General features: G+C 38.3%; 1 protein-coding gene across 1 annotated transcript; it reads left to right on the forward strand.

The window, feature by feature from the left end:
- Positions 1 to 1227: 1227 nt before the first annotated feature.
- On the forward strand, positions 1228 to 2229 carry LOC143531298 (iron-sulfur assembly protein IscA, chloroplastic). Its single transcript, XM_077026627.1, has 3 exons — positions 1228 to 1270; positions 1700 to 1918; positions 2006 to 2229. Exons 1-3 carry the CDS (start codon positions 1228 to 1230, stop codon positions 2146 to 2148), a joined length of 405 nt encoding a protein of 134 aa, XP_076882742.1. The 3' UTR covers positions 2149 to 2229.
- Positions 2230 to 24807: the final 22578 nt, after the last annotated feature.

Here is a 24807-nt window from a genome sequence, read left to right on the forward strand (position 1 = left end):
TACTGATTAGAACATTCTAGCTCTTGTCTGCTATCTTCGAGATGCTCTTTGTGAGTTAGTTTAGTTTTCTCAATACCATGTACTTTATTTGTCCTTTGACTTGCAAGCTTGAAAATTTCAAGAGTTGCTATTCTTTATATTATGCGTTGGGTGGAAATGTGGAATGGAAAGTAAAGTGAAACTCCTTACTGTAACCTATGGCATGGATGAGTTGGATACTTGTGCATAACACTGCTTTCCACATTTCTACCATACTTTTTTCTCTTTATTTTTGTTACATTAATGCATCTTATTATTATTGTTGGTGTTATTACTATTATTATTATTTTAATTCTGTTTGTTTGTAACTTTATATACTTTATAATCCAACTATACATGAACCAAAGTGTGGGGGTAGCTGCATGCAAAAACCAATGGGAGCATATGAAAATAGGGATTTCATCTCTGTTTTCCTGTTGTTGGTAACAGATGTTATATGTAAAATTTTAGCCCAATAGTTCGGTTAATAACAAAACCTAACGAACCCAGAACTTAAAACCGATGACCGAACTGTATTGAAACTGAAACCAATTGGTTTTAACGACCCATAATTTTCGGATTTTGGTTCGGTTAGGGTTCAAAACGGACCCAAACTGACCTGTTGACACCTCCAACTCTATAAGTGGGATATTAGTGGGTACATGTGTTTCTTATTTTCCATTGTTAGCCCGTAAGGATCACGCTCGCATATTCAAGCACCATAAATAATTATGTGGACTTTGCAGCTAAATATAGGAGATGGTTTTAAGAGGATTTAGGACAATCTACTCTTTTGTGACTCTTAGATTAGATCCGACCTGCACCCTTAAGTGGTGGTGCGTTTCTTTAGCATCGCCTTTCTATTAATTGGCTAGATTGTTAACTGCTGTTCACAAAAACTAGAGTTGACAAAATGAATAGGTGATGGTCTGGCAAATTGGTTGCCTGCCAAAAAGGGTTAAATATAGTACAAGATATTGTTAAAGCAATTTAGGAGGTTCTAAGCATTTGAATATACTTTAGGCGACGTTGACCCGTTTCTGTTTCATTTGACTTGCTAGAGATATTTAAAAAAAAAAAACCGTAATTATTTGTGCAGATAGGTCCCAATGGTGACCTATAACCAAATTTGTTCATTTTGAATCAAACAATTACGGACGACCTGAGGATATAAAAAGAAAGGTTTTGAGGTCAAGATAAGATATAATTATGGGTTCCATTTGGCATGTGAGAAAGCAATACACGGTTAAAGGTCCTATTTACTTGATAAGAGGAGTATTGGAGATGGGATTCCTGATGTGGATCAAACTGGAATTTCAATTTAATAGACTGAGAAAACAAAATATATGGTTAAAGGTACAATTTACCATTACCCCTAAGCCCTAACAGCCGATCCCTAACAGCCTCTGAATACTATTACTAGCTTGTTCAGCAAAGATTCTTGTCAAACCAGAAATTACAATTATATTGAACTTATCAGCAAAAATAGACACTAATATATTAATAATAGACAATCACCAAATCACCTTGTAGAATACACATATTTATGCAAAACGCAGAATGCCAATAACTTTTAAGGCCAGTTCATATAATTGTTCTTTAGGTTTTCTGACATAACTCACAATGCATTTGCAGTAAAACCTGTATGTGTCTTAACTAAAAGTGGTATTGCATATTGCAGCGGTGCCTGCATCTGAAGGAATTGCACCTGCCATTGCATTGACTGATAATGCTTTAAAGCATTTAAATAAAATGAGGTTAGAAAAGAATGAAGATTTATGCTTGAGGATTGGTGTTAAACAAGGTGGCTGCTCAGGCATGTCTTATAGCATGGAATTCGAGAGCAAGGAAAACACAAGACCAGATGACACAGTTATGGAGTACAATGGTTTTGTCATTGGTAATCTTCAACTTTGTTTTTAATTAATATTAGATCTGTTCATTTAATTTATTTATTATATGCCGTTGATGCTGAGTTTGTGTGCAGTTTGTGATCCAAAGAGCCTTCTTTTCATCTTTGGAATGCAACTGGACTTTAGTGATGCGCTCATCGGTGGAGGGTTTTCCTTTAAAAACCCAAATGCTACACAAACATGTGGTTGTGGCAAGTCATTTGCTGCAGAGATGTGAAAGGGTTATGTACTTAATATGTAGCCAATAATTCATTATAGCTGGTGCCATGTCTCTATTAGTAGGCTGTTGTCTTTTTATTTGGCGTTTCTTTTTTATACCAAAAAAAAAAAAAACACCTGTGTACGAATGGACCTATTCAATCAAGATCTTGACATCATGTGTTTTGTATCTGGAAATTGTTGGGAATAGATTTGTATATTTTTGTTCTGTTTGGCCCAAAAATATATTTGGAAATTGAAAGTAGTTTCTTTTTGATCAAGATAGCGTGACACGCATTCATCATATTGAGACTCCATGAATGGTGATTGGATGTTGAATTTGCTTGAAGATTGAACCATATTTCTTGAAGTTGCATTAACCGAATCTTACATTTTTGCCAGCATGATGTTTACTCGCCCGCGGCTTAAACATCATGACTGACACAACTGATTTCCAGCTTCAATACCTTCAAGACGATGCTAGTTGTGTTTTCTTCAAATATTTTTCATTGAAGATGCTAGTGGATCTTCAAAATGCCATTTTTGTGATAATGAGGATGTGACATCTTCTCGTATTATTGTTGACAATCTGATCATTGTCACTGATCAAGAGTTACCACTGATCAACTGTTGTGTTCTCTCCTACTGATCTATTGCATTTTCCCAATGATACACACATTGCTGCATTTTTCTTGCCAAAACATATGTAACAACTGCTGTCTGCTCCTAGGTTTTTGTTGTCAAGAACACACATGAGTCGATTCATTAATTTAAGCCAACGAGTGGTAACAGGGCCAGGAACGTCAACCATGTCAAGTTCGGAGGCTGTGGTGGATCTTTGAGATATCTAGTTTATAAAATGGACAATCATCTTTGAAATAAAAGCAAACATATAATATTAAACGGTTACCACAGGAATGTTACAATTTGTAACATCCTATTTTTGCTAATGATAAATAAAAGAATTTATGTTAACTTAATTGTGTATTAGTGTTTGGATTATGTTGGGTTTGGGCTTAGGAATAGATTGGAGATGGTTATGGGCCATAGGCCCATGGAACCCCTATATAAACCCCAAATGTGGCAACCACTCCTCATTTTCTCCATTCTCATTTCCTTACTACACACACACACACACACACACACACACACACTCAAGAACACACTTTTTCTCTCAAGCACCCGGACCCAAATCCAAGTCTAAGGAAGGGTAAATCTCGTGTGAAAACATCAAGAAGCAACAAAAGAAAACACTTCTAAGACCCACGGGTTGTCAAGATCCGAACCCGAGACCAAAAAGGTGAGTTTCGGCTAAAAGGTTAAGTTTTAAGGTCGGTTTCGACATGTAACTTGATATAATGACAGATTAGACTGTAAGATGAAAGAAAACTACAAACTTGATGAGTCGTAACCTAATGGGTACGATATAAGAAGAAAATGTGATATTTGGACTTTGTAAAACACGGGTAGACAAAGTTGGTACGACCCAAAACCCATAAAAAGAGTAAAGTCGGACCATAAGGAAGAATCACGGAGCAAAAATGACTTTAAAATGGTAAAAACGAAGAAAAGGCAATTCTGATTCGCATGAAACAGAATTCGCATCGCACAGCCATGCGAAGCGAATGGTTTCCATGCAAAGCGAATGGTTTTGCATGCGATCCAAATTGTTGTAAAACGTAACACGATTCATTTTTTTGATGCATTTTTGATAAAAGGCTATTAACGAAAATAAAATTTTTCCAAGCTGCCCTGGCATCTCGACCCCAGCCAGGGGCTCTGCCCCTTGGACCCTACTAGGGGCTCAGGGGCGCTGCCCCCCGGACCCCCGTTAGTTGAAGGATTCATTAACATAGATGTATGAAGTAGTAGCAATAGATAGTTGATGTTTGTAACTCGTTACACAGTTAGCCGTGCACAGCTAAGGAAGGGCATTACCATAAACTCAGAGAGAAACTGACTGCAGGTGAGTTCTAGCCCCATTTTTCTATGAAATTTTTTCGGGGCTGTATGCATACTTGTAAGACTAGTATATATATACACACACACACACACACACACATATATGAGTAATGTGAATAATTAATGCAAGAATGAAAGACAGTTGTAAGAATTTGTATGTGCCTCGTTAGTTAATTTAACATGTTGTCAGAGTCAAGAAAGAATGTCATGTAAGAGTTAGGGTGGCAGGCCCTTCTAATACCTGGGCAAGAATAGTAAAAGTCTAATGTAAGAGTCAGGGTGGCAGGTTCTTCTAATACCTGGGCAAGAATAGAGTGGCCGACTCTATGATATCGGTGCAAGAGGTCGGGTGGCAGACCCGTATAATATCTGTGCAAGAGGTCGGGTGGCAGACCCGTATAATATCTGTGCAAGAGGTCGGGTGGCAGACCCTTATAATATCTATGCAAGAATGTAAGAATAGTTGTATGCTATGTAAAAAAGTGTAAGAATAGTATCGAGTAACATTTGTACATAAACGAAAGAACGTGTAAGAATAAATATATGAAATAATGTGTATGAAAGACGAAAGAGGATAAGTACGAGATAAAAGTATGAACAATACCTACGGGTGCAAATGTGTAAAAATAATTCTAAAACTCGTTAAACTAGAACTCACTCAGCGTAGCTGACTTTTAGTATGTATGTAGGTGAATAGAATGCGACAGGTTGCTTGAGGGGAGGAACGTGGCAATAAAGTGAAGACTGGCATCGAAGAAAGAAGATTCACGTGTTATTTATGTTATGCTTTAAGACAAGTTAATTTATGCTAAGACAAGGATTATGTTTTGTAATATATTGGTTGATGTTTTCATATTTCCGCGAATAGTTTTAAGTAACTCTGATTTTAGAACTGTGTTTATGAGTAAATCCAACGTAAAGTAGGGCTCCTGGGACCGGGGCCTTACAAGTTGGTATCAGAGCATAAGTTCGAGAGAATAAGCATCCAACCTACTTAGACTCGAACAGAGAATGGGACAAAGTGAAGGAAAGAAAGAAAATGCCAGTCCGAGAATGCTATGTGTCTCCCAAGCAAGCTTAGAAAGTGATCATCTTGTGTAAGTTGATCTTGTGCATAGTAAAGAATGAGTAAGAAAGCTAACTTAATTGCTAGATATAGAAATGTTTGTTTATGTGTGAAGATGTGAAACGTATGATCGAATAACTATATTAAGTAGAAACTAGCATAAGTGGACTCACAACGGGAAGTGTGTAGGACAAGGAAAGTAACGTAAATCAGCTAATCACAACTGGCCACTGTTATTACCTGTTAGACTTACTATCCTTGTACTAAATATTTTCTGAAGTGACGACGTTGTGTTTTCCTATAGAATTCGAATGGCTGGTGCAAAGAAGACTGCTGAACAAGGAGGGCGCACGGGACGCCGTGGAAGGCCTCGTGTTACCAGAGTACCCCTCTGAGGAACCAATCATCGAGTCGGATGAAGAGAGAAGCACCAAAGAACATTAATCAGGCACTAAAGGAAAACAGTTGGGTAGAAGCAATGCAGGAGGAGTTGCCTCAGTTCAGAGACTTACAAGTGTGAGATTTGGTGGACAAGCCCAAGGGAACGTATGCAATTGGAACTAAACGGGTTTTCGGAAACGAGAAGGATGAAAGAGGAATAGTGATCAAGAACAAGGCAAGACTTGTGGCTTTGGGTTGCTTACATGAAGAAGGAGTAGGCTTTGAAGAAGTATTTACACCAGTTGCAAGGCTGGAATCCATTAGAATCTTCTTGGCTTATGCAACATCCATGAACATAAAGGTCTATCAACTGGATGCCAAATCTGCATTTCTGAATGGGAAGATGGATGAAGAAGTATATGTCACACAACCTCTTGGTTTTGAAGATCCAAACAGAGTTTACAAACTGAGTAAAGCTTTATATGGACTATACCAGGCTCCTAGAGCCTGGTATGATGAATTCTCAACTCATTTGTTGGACAATGTATTTTTCGGAGGTGCAATTGATAAGACCTTGTTTTACAAGAGAATGAAGAAGGATATGCTGCTGGTGCAAGTTTATATAGATGACATTATATTTGGTTCAACCAATGAGAAGATGTGCAAGGATTTTGAAGCTGTCATGAAATCAAAATACAAGATGAGTTCAACGGGTGAAATGAATTTCTTCCTTGGACTGCGAGTGCAACTAAAAGCTAAAGGAATATTCATAAATCAATCCAAGTATGTGCAAGAAATTCTAACCAAGTTCAAGTTCCATGATTTGAAGACAGTGTCCACACCAATGGACACACTTGAGAAGATGGTAGTTGATGAAAAGGGGGAGCCAGTGGATCAACATGAGTGCAGGGCCAAGATTGGATCTCTCATGTATTTGACAGCATCGAGGCCTGACATCATGTTTGCAATGTGTGCATGTGCAAGGTTTCAAGCAAATCCGAAGGTCTCCCACATGTTAGCAGCGAAAAGGATTTTCAAATACTTCAAGGGTAAACCAGATTTGGGAATATGGTATCCAAAGAACAACTCCTTTGACTTGATAGCTTTTATAGATAGTGACTATAATGGTTGCAACATGAGCAGAAAGTCAACTTCAGGAGGATGTCAATTTCTAGGAAATAGGTTAGTGTCATGGCAATGAAAGAAACAAACTATAGTGTCAATCTCAACTGCTGAAGCTGAGTACATTGCTGCATCTGCTTGCTGTGCACAGGTTCTATAGATTCAAAACCAGTTGCTGGATTATGGTCTGAATTTCTTGCTCACTCATATTTTTATTGATAACACTGCTGCTATGTTTATTGTTAAAAATCCAGTTTATCATTCTAAAACTAAGCACATTGAAATTAAACATCATTTCATTAGGGATTGTAGTGAGAAAGGACTGATAGAAATGAAGAGGGTTGAAACTACTGATAATTTGGCTGACTTGTTCACCAAACCTTTAGAAAAAACCAGGTTTAACTTTCTATTAAAATCCATAGGAATGATTAATGCTAATGAAGTTTGATTGATGATATGTGTGTGTTGCAGGGTTACTTGAAAATCTGATTAATGCTCAATGTTTTATGAATGTATGAATGTGTGCTATGTGCCTTACTGATGTGTGACTAATAACCCTATAATAATGACCTAAGTTTTAATATTAAAACGAAAATCCTAAAACCACACACAACCGGCAAGTGTACCGATCGCAAGTAGTATAGACCTAGGAAGTCCGAGTATCGAACACGTGGACACGTAAGACGCTAACGATTACTAACCCTAGACAAGACCTACCTTAGAATAATATTTAATTGATTTTTGATTTCTTTTAACTTAACTGAACTAACCTAACTGACTGACAAAACTTACCAAAAATAGAAAACTTAACGGAAAACTAATTGTGTTAACTTAGGTTGGAGAAAAACGTCTACCTAGGTCTGAATCAAATTGTAGGCCTAACAAGCTAATGGATTGAATGACTTCAAGACACCGGTCCCTAAAGATGACACGACTAAGGATCGCTCGGGCTCACTGGATTACCTCTCGGTCTCACTCCATAAACCCTAACTACTCAAAATCGGCTAAAACGACCAAACCGGGAAACAATTGCTAACGTGTTCTAATGAAAGATCACCTCTCGGTCTCACCAACGCTCGACCCTAATGGCAATGAATACTACACAACCAAGGATAGAGGAACAATTCAACTTAAACCAAAATAGATCAACTAGTCGCTCAAAACATCTAAACCTGACAAGAAACGAACTCGCTCTCGCGCAATCCTTATTCTAGCATGCAAAGGTAATGAGATGACCCTACTTCTTATCACCTCTAGATCTCAAAGAAGGTGTCTAACCGCTGTACTTAATCCAATAAATCATGCAACAAAACCCTACGGTTGTTCCTACCGCAAACAAACTCTAAACACCAAGTCTAGAATCAAACAATGCACCGATCAATCAATACAAAACTAATCAATCAACACACGGGGTTTATGCAATAAATTGATATAATTTCCAGCCACTAAACACAACCTATTTCATGTCTAAATCAAACTTTACAATAGCAATTCAAGTCCATCAATCAAACAATCCATAAAACCTATCAAAACCTAACAATTAACATCATTCCTAGGTAGAGCTAACAAGATTAGCCGAGAATCATAATTGGACAGCAGCTAGAATTCAATAAAAACATTATATAACTCATACCAATCATCATAATAATCATCCAACAATCAATTCTACTCATAAACAATTCAATCTCTTAAGCAATTGCAAAACAATTCAACAATTAAGCAAGAAACTAAAATTGTATGAACCATGAAAAAGATGTAAGGATATGAGATGTTCCGGGGCTGCTCTCGGCTGTAAAAACTGATGGTGAATGATCCCGAGACTTGGTTCTTGTGTCTTCTTCCTTCCCTAGCCGTCACACGATCAAACTCTAAGCCGAAAAAACTTTTTTCCTTTGCTTCTTCCTGCTGCCTCCTGCTGCGATCGCAGCTGCTGCCCAAATTAGGGTTTTTATTTCTTTTTTATATTATAATATAATAGTAGGCTTGGGCTTTTCCATGATGTAACGGACCGGGCCTTGAGTTTTACTTGAAAACGTATGCGTAAAAGGCTCGTAAACTGCTCCAAAAGCTCGATTTTTCTTCCTTTTAACCCTTAGCCTACAAGATAATAAAAACTATGTAAAACCTATCTAAAACAAGTTAAAATACACAAAATGTAATACAATACGTAGATAAAAGGTGTGGAATATACGTGCGTTTTACAACACATCACTTACTAAGTATGCTTTGTTTACCAGTTGTGATCACCTGCTAGAAAACTTTTTGACTAAGTACATGACTGTTTGCATGATTTGTTTAGCAACTGAAAACTGATTGAGTCAACTGCTTTGAAAGGATATATGTTGGTGTTATCTGATTCAACTTTCTGTGATCATATATGTTTGAGTGAAAAATCATTCATATTGAATGAATGTACCTAGTTAAACAGATCATGTCTGAAATCTGAAAAAGTTTGTAAGTCAAAATAGATCATTTTTAAAAGGACAAATTTGTTTTTAAAATCTGATATGAAATGAATTTTCAAAAGTTATGATTCTTAAAACAAATTAATGATTTTTGACAAAAGCAAACTGTTTTTGGTGATCTCATAAGAGAAATGATAAGATTATTCAGTTATAAGCTCTATCCAATCTTAAAAGATTCTTAAGATAGGGATAGAATCCAACCTTATGAGAAATGGCAGAAAATTGATTAAGTCATCTAACACATGAATTATAGGCTTAAAAGACTTGAAGTACAGTCATTGATATTATATGGTAGCTTTCCATGATGTGCAGATGCCTACATGATATAAACATAATGACCATGCTAAGCCTGATGTGGTGATACATTAGAAGATAAAGGTATGTTTGATATCGTCTAAATTATACATATTATCATATAAATATTCCCAACAATTTTGAGTTGTTTTGAGCTGGATGTTATGGAATAATATTTCTTATTGGTTTACATTTGGATTTAAGGGGTTTCAAGAGACTACGTGTTAAAATAGAATACTTTTATTAAACTTGAGTCCAACGATTGAATTATTGAACCAAGTATTTATATGATTAATAACTTTATTTTATGCTAATAATATATAATCATCTTGTTCAACGTAGCATGGCTACCTATTTTTAAAATAAAATTGATCTTACTTTAACGTGATATTATATTAATGAATGAAGCTCAACATTTACAGTCTCTTATGTTGATGTGCTAGATACAGCTATTGTGAGCTTTGATGCATCCGTTATAATAGAAAGAATGACCACAATGATTTAAAAGAGCTCTACTACAAGAGAAAATAAGAAAACCAAACATGAAAGTGATATGTTAGAAGGTCCAAGAGCCTATAAAGAAACTACAAGCCCACAACTGAAAATATTTTGGTTTACAAAGGAATTTAGGTCGACAATTATAAGATCTATATATACTTATATATTAAGTCGGACAAAAAAAGGGTTTTTGGAGGCTATTGGCATGAGAGAAATCAAGAGAAGAAAGCCATTGGTTCGAGCAGAGAGCGTCCGGTTTCAACACCTACCCATTAAAACATCATTATTATTCGGTTTGAATTTATTGTTTTCTTTATGAATTCAGTTTTTGAACCTTATGTATTTGTTTTGCTCTTGAGTATGGTTGTTGGCTAAAACCTAGACCACCTAGGTTTATGATGAACTTTGGTTGACGTTGGATTTTAGTTTGGGTTTTGTTTTTGTTATGGTTTATGATTAAGTAAGAGGTTTCTTGTTATTCATTCGTCGCATATGTGTGCTTAGGATTGTTTGACGAGTTTTATTGTTTCACAGTTTCCATGGTGATTGCATGTCATATAATAGGATTCTGTTAGGTCATCTACTGTGTGTTTTTGACTAGTTTATGGTTGACTTGCAATAAAACCATAGGAACAATAATGTTGAGTTGGATAATTGATAAGGAAGATTGGAATCTTCTCAACCTCCTCAAGAAATAGGCTAAGTACGGACTTCGAGCAAGCTTGGACTATCGAGCATGGTTTACTACCTCGAGCATGATGTTTAGAACCATTTTTGGTAAATTCTTCTAAGTGTTGAAGGCTTCGAGCAAGCTACACTTCAACGAGCAAGAATGTTCTTCTATCAAGTATGGATTGCCAATCGAGCAAACAACTTGATCATTCAAGTTTTAACCAAGTGATCCGAGCACAGGATGTCCGAGCACATGGTGACAAGCATGGATGCAATAAGAAGATGTCATATGCTCGAAGCATGGACTTCGAGCATGGTTCAATCTCCCGAGCAAGATTTACATCTGAGCATGCTAAAGATTGTTCAATAAGTCTCAAGACAGGATTGAAGACATCAAGAAGAATAGGCTTGCTCGATGAACTAGTTCGAGCAAAGCAAGGATTGGTCAGGAAGAATGAAGCTTGCTGGAGGAGAATATTTTCTTTGTAAAATATTCTAAGTAAAGTATGCTCGAAGAAACACATCGAGCACACATTGCATAGTAAGTCTGCTCGAGCAAGATACATATCATGCTCGAAGACTTTTACACTTATATTTGTATTTGTCTTTCATTATGTAATGATTAGGGATTCTAGAAGGAATGTCAGGGTCTATAAATAGGGTCCTAGGTATCCATTTAGGGTAGGACACGGAATACGAGAAACATTCTAACAAATATTCTATTTGTATCCTCGTACATCCGCCGCCGCCTTTCACGAAACCCTAGACATTCCTTTCACCGTTTCATTGAATGATGTATTAAATACAGTGAATCTTTGTCTTTGAATCTGTTCTTACCGACTATCTTTTATTGTATCGTTTTTATTATATCACATCTTTGTTCCCATCTGTTGGATATCCTGATTTTGCCGGGATATTCAATAGGCCTTAGGGTATTGAATCTGTGTGTACTTGTCAACCTATCTAAGGTTTGCACCAGATTCTCGGTCCTGACAAGTGGTATCAGAGCTTTGGAAGCTCGCTGAAGGACATGGGACTGAAGGTTTGTGATAAAGCTTGAAGCTTTATTGTATTTGCGTGTATTGAAGGTTAGATCTGCTGAGATGGATGACCAAGAGCTGTCTACAAACAAGATTCCAAGAGTCATTGAAAACTTTAAAAAATGGAAGGTGCTGTTTGAAGCTGCGGTCAACTACAACGACCCTGAAATTTGGATGTCAATCAGAGATAGACAATATATTCCATCAGCTGCAGCAAACAACAATGCCACAATAGAACTCAAAATGAAGAAAATGGATGACAAGGAATTGTCTATGTTAAAGCTTGGTCTCTCATGGGAAATTCTGACCACTATCAATCATCATAAGACAGCAAAAGAAACGTATGATGCAGTTATTGAGATGTTTGAAGGAAACGCTGAATTGAGAAATATCAAGAAACACAGACTGAAGCAGCAACTTTACCGTTTCAAGTTCAAGGAAGGAGAACGACTAAAGTCAGTATTGCAAAGATTCATGACTATTGTCAATGAAATCAGAACAACTGACTTACAAATTTCTGATTTCGAACTGAACAAGAAATTGTTGTCTTCACTGTCTGGAGAGTGGTACACTGCTAGTAAGTTTATTAAAGAGAAAGTTAGCTTTCCTAACTTTAAGCTAGATGATGTCATATCTTTTCTGAAGGCTGCTGAACATGAAATGATAGAGAATCACATGATATGAGAGGAGAAGCCCAGTTTTCCAATTACTAATGCTCTAGTAGCATCAATGGGAAATCTCTCTCTTAAGAATCAGCAACAGCCTATTATAAAAGAGCCTTCTGATTCAGGATCAGGTTGTGGAGGACAATCAAGGTTTAATGTTCGATTAATTGAGGATGATGTTGCATCTACAGCTACTGGACATCCTTCCTATGTGCAGAACAATTCAGGCCATGGAACTGACTATCAGGCCCTTTAACAGTAATGGCTGACGAAAACGTTCAGAATCCTGTTCCCGAGCAACAACCTGCAGATAATCCAGCACCTGAACAAGCTCATGTGATGCTATCATGGAATAAAAGCCACAACATCTGTGCCTATCTTGAGCCGAACTTTTAAGATTCTACGATATTCGGGGGTATGATTAGTTTTCTGACTCGCTCGAGAATTTACAAGGCAATCTCTACTCGTACAGTTGTTTATCAGAAGATTATACGAGCATTTTAGAATACTGCTAGATTCAATGAGGCAGAAAATCAAATTGAAGCAGTAATTCAAGATTAAAGAGTTGTGATTGATGTTGGGGTAATTCGGGATTCGTTGGGATTCCATGATACTGTTGACGATAGATGTGAATCTGATAGAGAATTGATCAGAGGGTTGTTTGGACGTGTAAAGTATAATGGGGATTTGGGAAGATCTATGTATAACAAAGCAAACTTGTGAACAATACAAGTATTTGCTTCATGTGTTGATTCACTATATCGGTGGACGCAAGGGTGGATTTGACGAGTGCCGAGTAATGCTCCAGTCAGCTTTTGTTGCCCTTGTTTTGAATAAACCATTCAACTTTTTAGAATTGGTTTATTATCATCTGAAAGAGAACATTTCGAGCCATCATAAGTTTTTAATGTATCCTCGATTTCTGCAAATGATGATCAATAATCTGGTGCCAGATTTGGATAAAGATCAAGATGACGTTATGAAGCTTGACCACATGAATGAAGAGACGATGAGACGTTTGAGATCTTATAGAGGGCAGAGTCTGGCAGATTGACCAAAGTTTAAATGATTGATTGGTCATTTACATAATATTGATTATGTTGCACCACTTAATGATCGTTGGATTCATGATGACTCCGATTCCGAACGTGAAGGTGGTGATGGTGGAAATGATGATGATGGTGGTCCAGGACCACAAGCTGCTTTAAATTATGAGCAGAAACGTAAACGTAAAGGGAAATAACCGATGGTGGAGAAGTGTGATAAAGTAAAGAAGAAACGTGTTAGACGTGGGGCAGGGATTGAGATTCCGAGTCAACCGTTTGTTCGTTCGACTCTTCCTTTATCTATGTCAGATCCTATTCCCACATCTCCTGCACCTCAACAGATTCCAAGGTCACCGACTCCGGTTCATATGCCAGTATCTCCGGTACCTCCATCTATGACCTTGATTACTACTGCACGACCAGATCCTGTATTTGGTGACATTCTTCAGACTGTTTTGGCTCGTATGCCTACACCGCAGCCTACTACTCTAGTGACTCCTGCTACACCTACACAGTTTCCGAGACCTGAGCACTCTTATATGACATTTACTCGCCCTCAGGGTCCGTTGCAACCAGTTCATCCTTATTTCTTCGGTTTGAATCTTCAGACTCAATGGTTTCATATGATGAATCTGTTGCACCTTCAACAGACTCAAATGTAAGCTGACAGAGCTGCCCATGAGCTAGCGCAAAGAAATTTGTTGCGACATATTCAGTTCACTCAATGTGAAAACAGGGAACTTGGAGCCCTTGTTGCTGCTCAGGGGGAGAGATTGGATAAACAGGATGAGATCATTCTTCAGTTGACGTGTAAAGACGGTGAGTTGAAGAAATTAAAGAACAATGAAGATGATCAAGATGGTACAGGTGGTGGATTAGATCAGCAACCGGGCGGTAGTTCTGCATCGTCGGCAGGAAATAAGACTGATGCGAGTGCTGGTGGTGGATCTGGAGATAATCAGTTGCAGATAGTGCCATACAAGGATTACACGAGAGCTAAGCCGATTGATGTTATTCCAGCAAATATGATTTTATTTGTGGGAATGAATGGAATAGTGTATAGTATGGTGAATGCGGACGAGATCGAAGAAGGTGAATTTGTTGATCATTCATTAACAAAAGAACAAATTGCCTTGCTTCTGGTTCTAAACGAAGATGAGGTGGATGTGTTGGGTAAAAGTGTGGATGTGGAGGTTGAAATAGAAGAAAGTACTGACACAGGCATTCCACACGGGAATGTGCCTGATTTTGATGAGGTAGAGGTTGAAGATGTTACTGCCGAGGAGTATCCTGAGTTTTACACCGACAACAACAACAATGACTCAGGTATTCCGTTCTTTACTACAGAACATTTTGATGCGGCAGAATGTCGTTTACGGGAAGAGATAGAGAAGTGGAATAAAGCTGCGGAGACCAGTCATTTATCGGAGACTGAGTAAAAGCGCAAACGTGCTTTGGATGGTATGTTCGAGCATAATGTGAAGAAAATGAACAAGATGATCGAGACCTTTCATTATCATGAACGGGAGGAAGTTAAATTAGCAAAGGCTCGAGCATCGGCATACCAAATGAAGAAGTACAAGCCTGCAAAATATGTAAAAGGTGATTTGGTGTTGTGGCAGTTTGATTATGAGCTTAAGGTATATATCGTTAAGTGGGAGCATGGTATCTATTATTTCAAACTCCCACAGGATATATTATCTACGCCTAGATGAGACGTTAGAACACTAGCCAACAGACCGTTCGTGAATCGTGGGAACGATAAGTGGGCTGGATGGTTCTATAAGCAGTTATTGCATGAAACCCGTTTCGGTTTCAAGTTCTTCAAGCCAAAGGTGCCTACTCATAAGTACATTGATGAGATTGATACACGCACAGGCTAGAGAAGATGATATTGCAAGTGAAGCCACTAAAGACGATGAAGAGGGCTCCAATGAAGATTTCCCTCAGAGTCTATTCACCACGTTTAATTATTGGTACTACGATAATCTTACTGGTGAAGCGGTTATTGTATACGGCCATGGTTCAAACACGAAGACAATACGTGTAATTGATCCGATGTGGCTGGTTAACTTGTCTGAGTCTGACAACGATGCTTTATTTACAAGTCAGATCAGGTTTGCTAACGTAAGCGACTATGAACTTGCTATGCAATTCCAGAAAGTAGTTCGTGTGTGTTATGCATACAAGATTCACAGTTGTGTGGACTTGAAGACAAAGATGTTCTAGAGATGAAGATAAAGAGCTCGAGAAGAGGGGGAGTTTGTTGATACATGTTTTGTACGTCTCGGTTTTTATCAGGACATTAATGTAATAGTTTATTAGTATAGGGGCTTTAATGTAAAATGCCATTCGCTCTAATGTAAGTTACATTCTTTACCCCGTAACGAATGTAACACATTTGTATTAAATGTTTGCTCATTCGTTAACCTTGATAAACGAATGAGATAACGAATGAGGGCTATTCGTTATGGTTTAAGTGTATTAATGAATGAAGTATTCATTCGTATATGTTAATGTAACGAATGACACAATCGTTAAGTGTTAACTTAACGAATGTTGTCATCCCCTATATATACCCTGTAAATTATCTTTAATGTAACAGTTCTGATATTTTCCCGATTCCCCTCTCGTTACTCTGTCCATTTGCATTCTCAACACACACAGTACACACACTAAAGTATACCTAGCCTAATCATATAGATAATCAACATGAACATCGTTGTAAACCAAAGGTTGAAAATATCAAATCATCATCTAAGCAACCTACTCAAATGGTTGAAATGATTCATAAATAGAAAGAAACTCAAGTTGATGATTCATTCATAAGTATTCAAACGTCAACCAGAGAAAAGTGGTTCGGGTTGAAGTTCCTAATGTATTTAACAAATTCGTTGACCGTGCTCAATCAATTTGCAAGAACACAGACTCGGGAATAATCCGTGATGGTTATCTGAAGAAGAAAACCAAGAAACCTGTAACATATTCCCACATTCCAAACAAAGGTGTTAATTTAAATTTATCTCTGAAAAATTCAAAAGGAGAGTCCAAGACTAAGGCTTGGGCTGCCTTTTTGAACTAATCATTTTACGTTTTGAGAAGAGTTCATCCAGGTCTGTATCAGGTCACAAGTGGATATTAGACAGTGGATGCTCTCGGCATATTACCGGCAACCTTTATCTTCTTCATAATGTCAAAGATATTCAAGGAGGTTATGTTGCAATTGATGGTAATAACTGTGGGATGATTACTAAAGAAGGAGAGGTTTCAAACGGGATGGTTACGTTTGAAAAAGTTAATTATTGTGAAAAAGTGGATCACAATCTGTTAAGTGTCTCACAGATATGTTGTAACGCCCGTTACTTTCAGTTGAATGATTTAAACATGTAAAGTTGTGTACATCTCTCGGATTTATCTGGCGTTTCTCGGAGACCTTCTCATCTTCCCGGTACGTTAAACTAATTAAAATTTTTAACCAAGTATCGCATCTTTGAAATTGGAGGGGCTAGGGTGTAACATTTATTTATCACAAAACCCTAATTCCTTCATCCCCACTTCAGCCGATCGGAACCTTGAGCAGCCTCCAAGCCTTCGTTTTCCCCTTTTCCAGCCAAGATTAAGGTGTGAAATCCCAATTCAAGGTTAGTTTATCATCCATACAAGTCTTTTACACCTTAATTGGTCATTATAACTCGCTTATTGATCGATAAATGACTTGTTTTAGGCTAACCGGGTGGCTGTCCAAATAAGCAGTTTCGGGGCTGTTGTGCGTGAGGTTTTTGCTCTATAATATTCCTAGGTATGTCCAATGTAACATACTTTAATATCGTGTACATTGGTGTTCGTTTGATTGGTCAACTAGTTGTAGATTGAAAGTTGGTATTCGGTTGTCTAGAATAGTGAATTGTTGCGTTTAACACGAGTGTTGAAGTAATTAACGACCAATTCAGTCCGGGTGACTTCGGTTCGGTTTACGGGCTGTTGGAAAATTATTTTTATAAGTATTGGGGCTGAATTTGTTGTGGTCACTAAAACGGGTCGGTAAAACGCGTATTCGCCTTTATCGAATAGTTGGTGCATTGTGCTTGCGGGTTACCGACCCATTCAACTCGTGTAGCATCGTGTGGGCTTGTTGGATGTGAATTTATCACATTGGGTCCACATGGGGCTGAGTTGGATGTTAATTGTCTAAACAACTCTTAAACGCGCATGCTAGTCTCACCTAGTGCTTTCGGGGGTAATTTGGGAATTCTTTGTTATCGGGAGTGACTATGGGTTACCAAAATATAAGGCCCCGGCGACTGTTTTAATCGAACGTGGTGAGGTCGAGGCTTTAGGTGACTTGAACCATGTTAGAACGCCTCGTAGGATAAACGAGTCCATTTGGTGTCGTTAGTAATGATTGTATGTAAACCACAGGCGTTTGAGTTGTGGGGATACTTAGGGGTTCTCTAGCTCATGGTGATTTCGTGCCTTGTGTCAGGTGAGTTCATGACGCCCCTTTTCACTCTTTCAAGTTTTGGGCTTGCATACACACCTAAACAATTTTGCTTGATGAACCATTTAAATTATTTTGCATGGGCTTATTTGTATAGAATATGCCTTGGGATGATATTTATGTATGTTTGTACGTATGATTATAATGTATTATTTTATGGCCAATAATTGGCGATGTTATTTAGTCTTTATTGACTAAGGATGTTTACGTATGCCTACTTTGTGTTTGCATACGTTGGATGGAATGTTACGTATTTGGGTTGTACGTGTGCTCGACCCTGATGTTATTACTTGGATGTTATTCATATGAATGTGATTATATAGATGTATATATAAGTATGACTACTTATCGTTTATGATTGCCTAACTGATCATATCCCGTTTTATTTTAAACTATTGGAATGATTTATTTAAATGTCAATTATTAAAAACTTGAACTCACTCAACTCAAGCTGACTTTGTGTGTATGTTAGCGTGAGTTTCAGGTTAGGAGGAGGATGCATTACAGCTTGGACGTGCTCGAGGCTACTTGGACGGTGGAAGGCATATCTAGTCGGAAAGTTTTATTAATGAACATTGTTCTTTTCAATTATTACTAAATACATTGAAAACTTGGTTTTGGGCATAATTCCCGGGTTTTGGGGACTTGTTTTAATAATTATGATTTTTCCGCTGATTTATACTCTGAATTGGTTTTTGAAATGAAATGAACTGTCTTGAGTTTAAGAATTTTGTAAGTTTATTGTATGATCACCAACTGTAGGATTCTCGGGATTCGGGGTCTTACATATGTGATAAGAAATATACCACGGTTTTCTCAGACATGAGTGTCATGCAATCACCTAGATCAAATGATATTTATATTCTAGACATGAGTGTTAATGTAAACGTTTCACCCTCTAAAACGTGTTTTGTCACCAAAGTGTAACATCCGGCCCCTCACACCACCAATATTGGCCGCTTGACCCACGAAGAGCTCACGGATTTGTTTTTGGTTGCCCAGGTGGAGACTTCCTAGGAGGTCACCCATCCTGCTACTACTCCCACCTAAGCACGCTTAACTGTGGAACTCTACTCTCGTCCACTACCGTTAAGCCCAAAACGCGTCGGTGATTTAAGAGGCAGAACATTTACTTATGAACCAAGGATCTCTCTTGTCCACAGCCAATGTGGGATTTTCCTAGGGTGTTACAAACACCCCCCCTTTTGGACTTATCGTCCTCGATGAGGTTTGCCCCACCATCCAATCCAGGATGGGGGATTCGCCTAAGGTGTACCTCGCGACACCCCCGGGGACTCACCGTCTCTGATGAGGTTTGCCCCTCCATCCTGAACGGCACAAGAGTGGCTCTAATACCACTTGTAACATCCGGCCCCTCACACCACCAATATTGTCCGCTTTGCCCACGAAGAGCTCACGGATTTGTTTTTGGTTGCCCAGGTGGAGACTTCCTAGGAGGTCACCCATCCTGCTACTACTCCCACCTGAGCACGCTTAACTATGGAACTCTCCTCTCGTCCACTACTGTTAAGCCCAAAACGTGTTGGTGATTTAAGAGGCAGAACATTTACTTATGAACGAAGGATCTCTCTTGTCCACAGCCAATGCGGGATTTGCCTATGGAGAAAGACTTGATTCTATGGCATCGACGCATGGGGCACATCCACATACGCAAGATGAATTATCTCATTTCTAATGATTTGGTGGATGGTGTAACCCTTAAGAACTTCAAGTTAAACGATCATTGCATTGCATGTAAGAAGGGGAAATAGAAAAAGAAGTCACACCCGTGTAAATCGATTAATTCGATTATCATGCCACTGGAACGACTTCATATGGATTTATTTGGTCCAGTGAATCGTGCTAGTATAGTGGGTGATTTTTATTGCTTGGTCGTAACAGATGACTTATCAAGATATTCATGGGTTTTATTTATGGGTTCGAAAGATCAGATACCTGTTTTAATTCAGAACCTTATTACAAAGATCGAGTCACTTTACAAACTGAAAGTGAGACGAATTTGAAGTGATAATGGGACAGAATTTAAAAACAATGTATTGGATTTATTTTGTATTCAAAAGGGAATACATCGGGAATTCAGTGCGCCATATGTTCCTCAACAGAATGGCGTGTCTAAGTGAAAGAATCGTACGTTGATAGAGGCTGCTAGAACAATGCTTGCTGATTCTAAGCTTCCAGTTCAATTTTGGAATGAAGCTGTGAATACTGCCTGTTACACATTGAATCGCGTCTTAACTGTAAAGAAGTTGAAGAAAACAAGCTATGAACTTCTAAATCATCATAAGCCGAATTTAAAGTATCTGGAGCCATTCGGGTGTCCATGTACTGTACTGAAGAGAGATGCCGGAAAGTTTGATGAAAAGGCAATTGAGGGTTACCTTTTAGGTTATAATTCTCCTAAGAAGCGTATCTTCAATATTTCTTTGGGATGTGTGGAAGAATGGTTTCACGTTGACTGTCAAAGTTATACTACACCTCCAGCTGGTACAAGACCTGATTGGATGTTCGACTATGATGGCTTATTTAATTCGTTTACGCCGGCGGTTGAGGACATACCTGAAGATTTTATCCGATCGTATTTGGAAGAATGATGTCTTCCTATTCCTAGTTCTTCTTCCGTTGATGTAAATGACACTCCTAATGTATCGAAACTTCTAATGATGTTTTTGAATCTTCCGATGATGCTGATTTTGTTGATTCGTCTTCAATTCCATTGGATAAAGCTCAAGAAACAATTAAGCCAACTCTAGTTGAAGATTCGTCATCAAGCGTCTCTTTAGACACAGCAGAGGAAAATATCACCAATCTTGGTGATAATGTATCTGTGCCTGCGAATCCTTATTTAAGGATTCACGCGAATCATCCGTAGGAACAGATAATAGGGGATGTGAACGATGGTGTTCGCATGAGAAATCAATTGGCTAATGTTTGCGACGATGTGGAAAACAGTAATGTATCTCCTACAGATGATCCGATTTTGTGTGCTTATGCGGATTTGCACTCAACGGGGATTCTAAATATTGCACGATACACTTGCTTCTTATCATAGATAGAACCAACAAGCGTCACAATGGCACTCAAGGAACCGTCTTGGGTTGAGGCTATGTAGGAGGAGCTACAGCAGTTTATTAAACTGGGTGTATGGGATTTAATTGATAAACCCGACTGCGTCAAGAAAGCTATACCTACTAAATGGGTTTTTAAGTGCAAAAAGGATGACCGTGGGGTAATCGTGAGAAACAAGGCACGATTAGTCATACTGGGTTGTAATCAACAAGAAGGCATTGACTACACTGAAGTATATGCTCCTGTGGCACGACTGGAAGCTATATGTATCTTTCTTGCCTATGCAGCCTACAAGAATTTTAAAGTTTATCAAATGGATGTTAAATCGGCATTCTTAAACGGACATATTCATGAAGAAGTGCACGTGAAACAACTACCCGACTTTGAGGATCCGGACTATCAAGAGCGTGTTTGTAACGTCTGTTAATTTCCGATAAAAAGGTTTAACCTTGTAGTGTTGTGTACAACTTCCGGGCTTGACCCGGCAATTTCCCGAGAGCTCCTTGCCACCCTCGTAAACGTATCTTACTTAACTTTCTTACAAGTTCACCCATTGTTAAAGTAGAGGGACTAGGATGTATTATCGTTATTATATTATACCAAAAAAAAATTAACCTAAACCCTAACCCAACCCCTTACACCGATCGGCGCCCCCTCCCCCTCTCTTCTAGATTTCCGTGTAAGACCAGCCCATTTCCGGCCATCCAATCTTCAATTCCAGGTCGGTTCTATCTTAGTATAACTCTTTTTCACCATTAAACCCTTTGTTGAACACGTTAGGGTTGAGTTTTGATTATAACAATTTCTGACACATTTGTACTCGTATATTGCTCGGTCTGTAACTCGATGAAATATATTGTTTTTGATCTATTCTTGTTTCTATGATGTTCTACTTTGAGTCTAGTTTCCAGAAAGGTATAATACGTAATTTTGGACGAGATTTGAATACTTTTTATGATTTTATAAGATCGAGTGTCAAAGCTGATGCGGGATGACGGATTCTGGTATGTCTTCCCGACATCATAACCCTTTTTAGACAAGTCTAAATTGGTTGGTTCCACTTAATATTTTGATTTAGAAACCAAACCCAATTGGAATCGTTTAGTTTGGCTGGGTAATGAATTTTATAAAAATAAAACCATTTTTTTGCGCACTGAAATAGCTGCACATACCTTTCTGTGTTGGAGGAATTTTTTTGGTTTTTGTGTCCACTAGAAAAATATAATAAAAATATTTTTATAAACTTAAGATGTTTATGCAACTCTGGTAAAAATTTATTAATTGAATTCCATGGTTTTCCTATGTAATAAAATACATCTTTGCATGCTAAAATCTGCTTGTTATATTCGTTATTGATCGATAAGTTCGTTTTAGGCTTAACCGGTGGCTGCCCTTTCTCGCATCTTTCGGGGCTGTTATAATTGAAGTTAGTGCTCCGTCATCTTCTTAGGTATGTCTAGTGTAATATAATTTAGTATCATGAGTTTTGGCATTCGTTAGATTGGTCAACTATTGATGAAGTGAAAACTAGGTTTCGGTTGTCTAGTTTGTCAATTGTTGCGTCTAGCGTGTTGTTTGAGGGAATTAACAACCAATTCGGATGTTGTAGCCTCGGTATGATTTGTTGTCTGTGAAAAACTATATTTTTATGTTATTGGGGCTGAATTGGTTGTCGGTTACTCAAACGGGTCGGTACGGCGTGTATTCGCGTTTATTGGTAATTTGTGCATCGTGCTTGCGAATTACCGACCCATCCAACTCGTGTAGCGTCGTGTGGACTTGTTGGCTGTGATTTTACTAAATTTGGTCCACACGGGGCTGAGTCGGTATCTAAGTGCATAATCAACCCGTTAACGCGCGTATTCGATAAAGTCAACAACTTTCGGGGGTAAATTGGGAACTCTTTGTCCCCGGAATTAACTAAGGGTGGTTTTGGTAAATACATGGCCTCGGGGGCTGATGTAATTGAATTTGGTAATGTCAAGGCTTTAGGTCAATCAAATCATGTTAGAACGTCTCGTAGGATAAACGAGTCGGTACGTTTAGTTAGTAATCTTTGTGTGCAATCCGACAGGCTTGTAAACTGTGGATTGGCTTTGAAGTTCCCAAACTCTTTGGTGTTTGTGTGGCTCGTTTTAGGTGAGTTCATGACGCCCCTTTTAAATCTTTTTACGTTTTGGGCTAGCATACACACCGTAATACAATTTTACACGATTTTACTCGTTACAACTATTTGGATGGTATTACATAGCTTTACTTGTATTTGTGCATTTACAAAACTATGAGTGGACTATATTCTATGCCTTAGGATATTTTAAACTTGCTATGGTCATATATTCCTTAAGGTTATATACCTGATTATGGTCTAGACTCGATGATGTTAATATGCTTGGTAGTAATTGAATACGAGTAGACTTATTTACTTAGTTCATGTATTGGACTGATTATTATATATTACCTTATGGCCCATAGGCTTACTTGTAATTTGAAATGTCTTGGGATGATATATATGTATGTATGTATGTATGTATGTATGGAAGTATGTATGTATGAGTATGTGTTACCTTATAGCCTACGGTTGTCTGATGATATTTAGTTCCTCGTGACTAAGAATGATGTGAGTAGGCTTATTGATGTGTGTGTGCATGGTGATCACGGCCGGGTCAAATATATTACTCGGGTTTTCAAATCCCGTGGTGGAGAGGCCCGTGTGGCGTGATCATCATTTTGGCGGGTCAAATATATTACTCGGGTTTTAAATCCCATGGTGAAGAGGCCCGTTGTATGTTGAGCCGTGATCGGGTCAAATATATTACTCGGGTTGTACCAGTGGTGGAGAGGCCCGTATCACGTGCTTGGATGTGTAAGCTGTGACCGAGTCAAATATATTACTCGGGTTTGACCCGTGGTGGAGAGGCTCGTGTCGCATGCTTAGGTCTTACGGCGTCCGGGTCAAATATATTACTCGAGTCTTGACTCGTGGTGGAGAGGCCCGTGTACGTGTGTTCGATGATGAATGTAATATTTGGTGAATTATATTAATTATTTTATTATTATCCTCTCTATTGTTTAGAATTATAAGTTTTGAAATAAAGTATGAAATATTGTTTATGAAAACCTGAACTCACTCAGCTCTAGCTGACTTTGTGTGTATGTTAGTTTGACTTTCGGGTTAAGGATTGGAGGTTATCGCTTGAACATGCTGGAGACTACTCGGAAGGTTGAAGGCATTTCTAGTCGCGGATTTCAAATAAAACGGATATTTTATTTACATTTGATTTTGGACACTTGTACCCGTGTTTGGGATTTTTAATACTTAAAATTTTTCCGCTGTTATTTACTCTGAACTGGTTTTAAATACAAAGAATTGTTTGGTTTTAAATTTTTGTGAAATTGTGGATGTGATGACCAACTGTAGGATTCCCGGGTTTCGGGGTCTTACAGCGTTTACCGCTTAAACAAAGCTCTTTATGGTTTACACCAGGCCCCGAGAGCCTGGTACAGCACGTTGGCTGACCATTTAATTGATAGTGGATTCAAGAGGGGAATTGTGGATTGTACCTTATTCTATAAGAATGTTGGTGAAGATCTACTCCTCGTCCAAATCTATATGGACGACATTATTTTTGGTTCGACAAACGACAGCTTGTGCAAAGACTTCGAGACGACGATGCAAACCAAATTCGAGATGAGTTCGGTGGGGGAGATGAGATTTTTCTTAGGATTGCAAGTTCACCAGTCTGATTCCGGGATCTTTATCCATCAGACAAAATATGTGAACGATGTCTTGAGCCGATTCAAGATATCTGCCGAAAAAATTCCTTCGACACCTCTTCCCGTGGGTCACAATTTATCACTGGATGAATTGGAGGATACCGTTGA

Source organism: Bidens hawaiensis, unplaced genomic scaffold (genome assembly GCF_021521415.1).
Source record: "Bidens hawaiensis isolate Kalapana, Puna unplaced genomic scaffold, B.hawaiensis_p1.1 tig00000697_1, whole genome shotgun sequence".
Lineage (NCBI taxonomy): Eukaryota > Viridiplantae > Streptophyta > Magnoliopsida > Asterales > Asteraceae > Bidens > Bidens hawaiensis.

Bases quoted from the DNA above. Each gene is read 5' to 3' on its own strand.
- LOC143531298 (XM_077026627.1), top strand. From the start codon at position 1,228: ATGGGTTCCATTTGGCATGTGAGAAAGCAATACACGGTTAAAG. The intron at 1,271-1,699 runs GTCCTATTTACT...TGCATATTGCAG, and splicing joins AAAGCAATACACGGTTAAAG to CGGTGCCTGCATCTGAAGGA. The intron at 1,919-2,005 runs GTAATCTTCAAC...GTTTGTGTGCAG, and splicing joins GTACAATGGTTTTGTCATTG to TTTGTGATCCAAAGAGCCTT.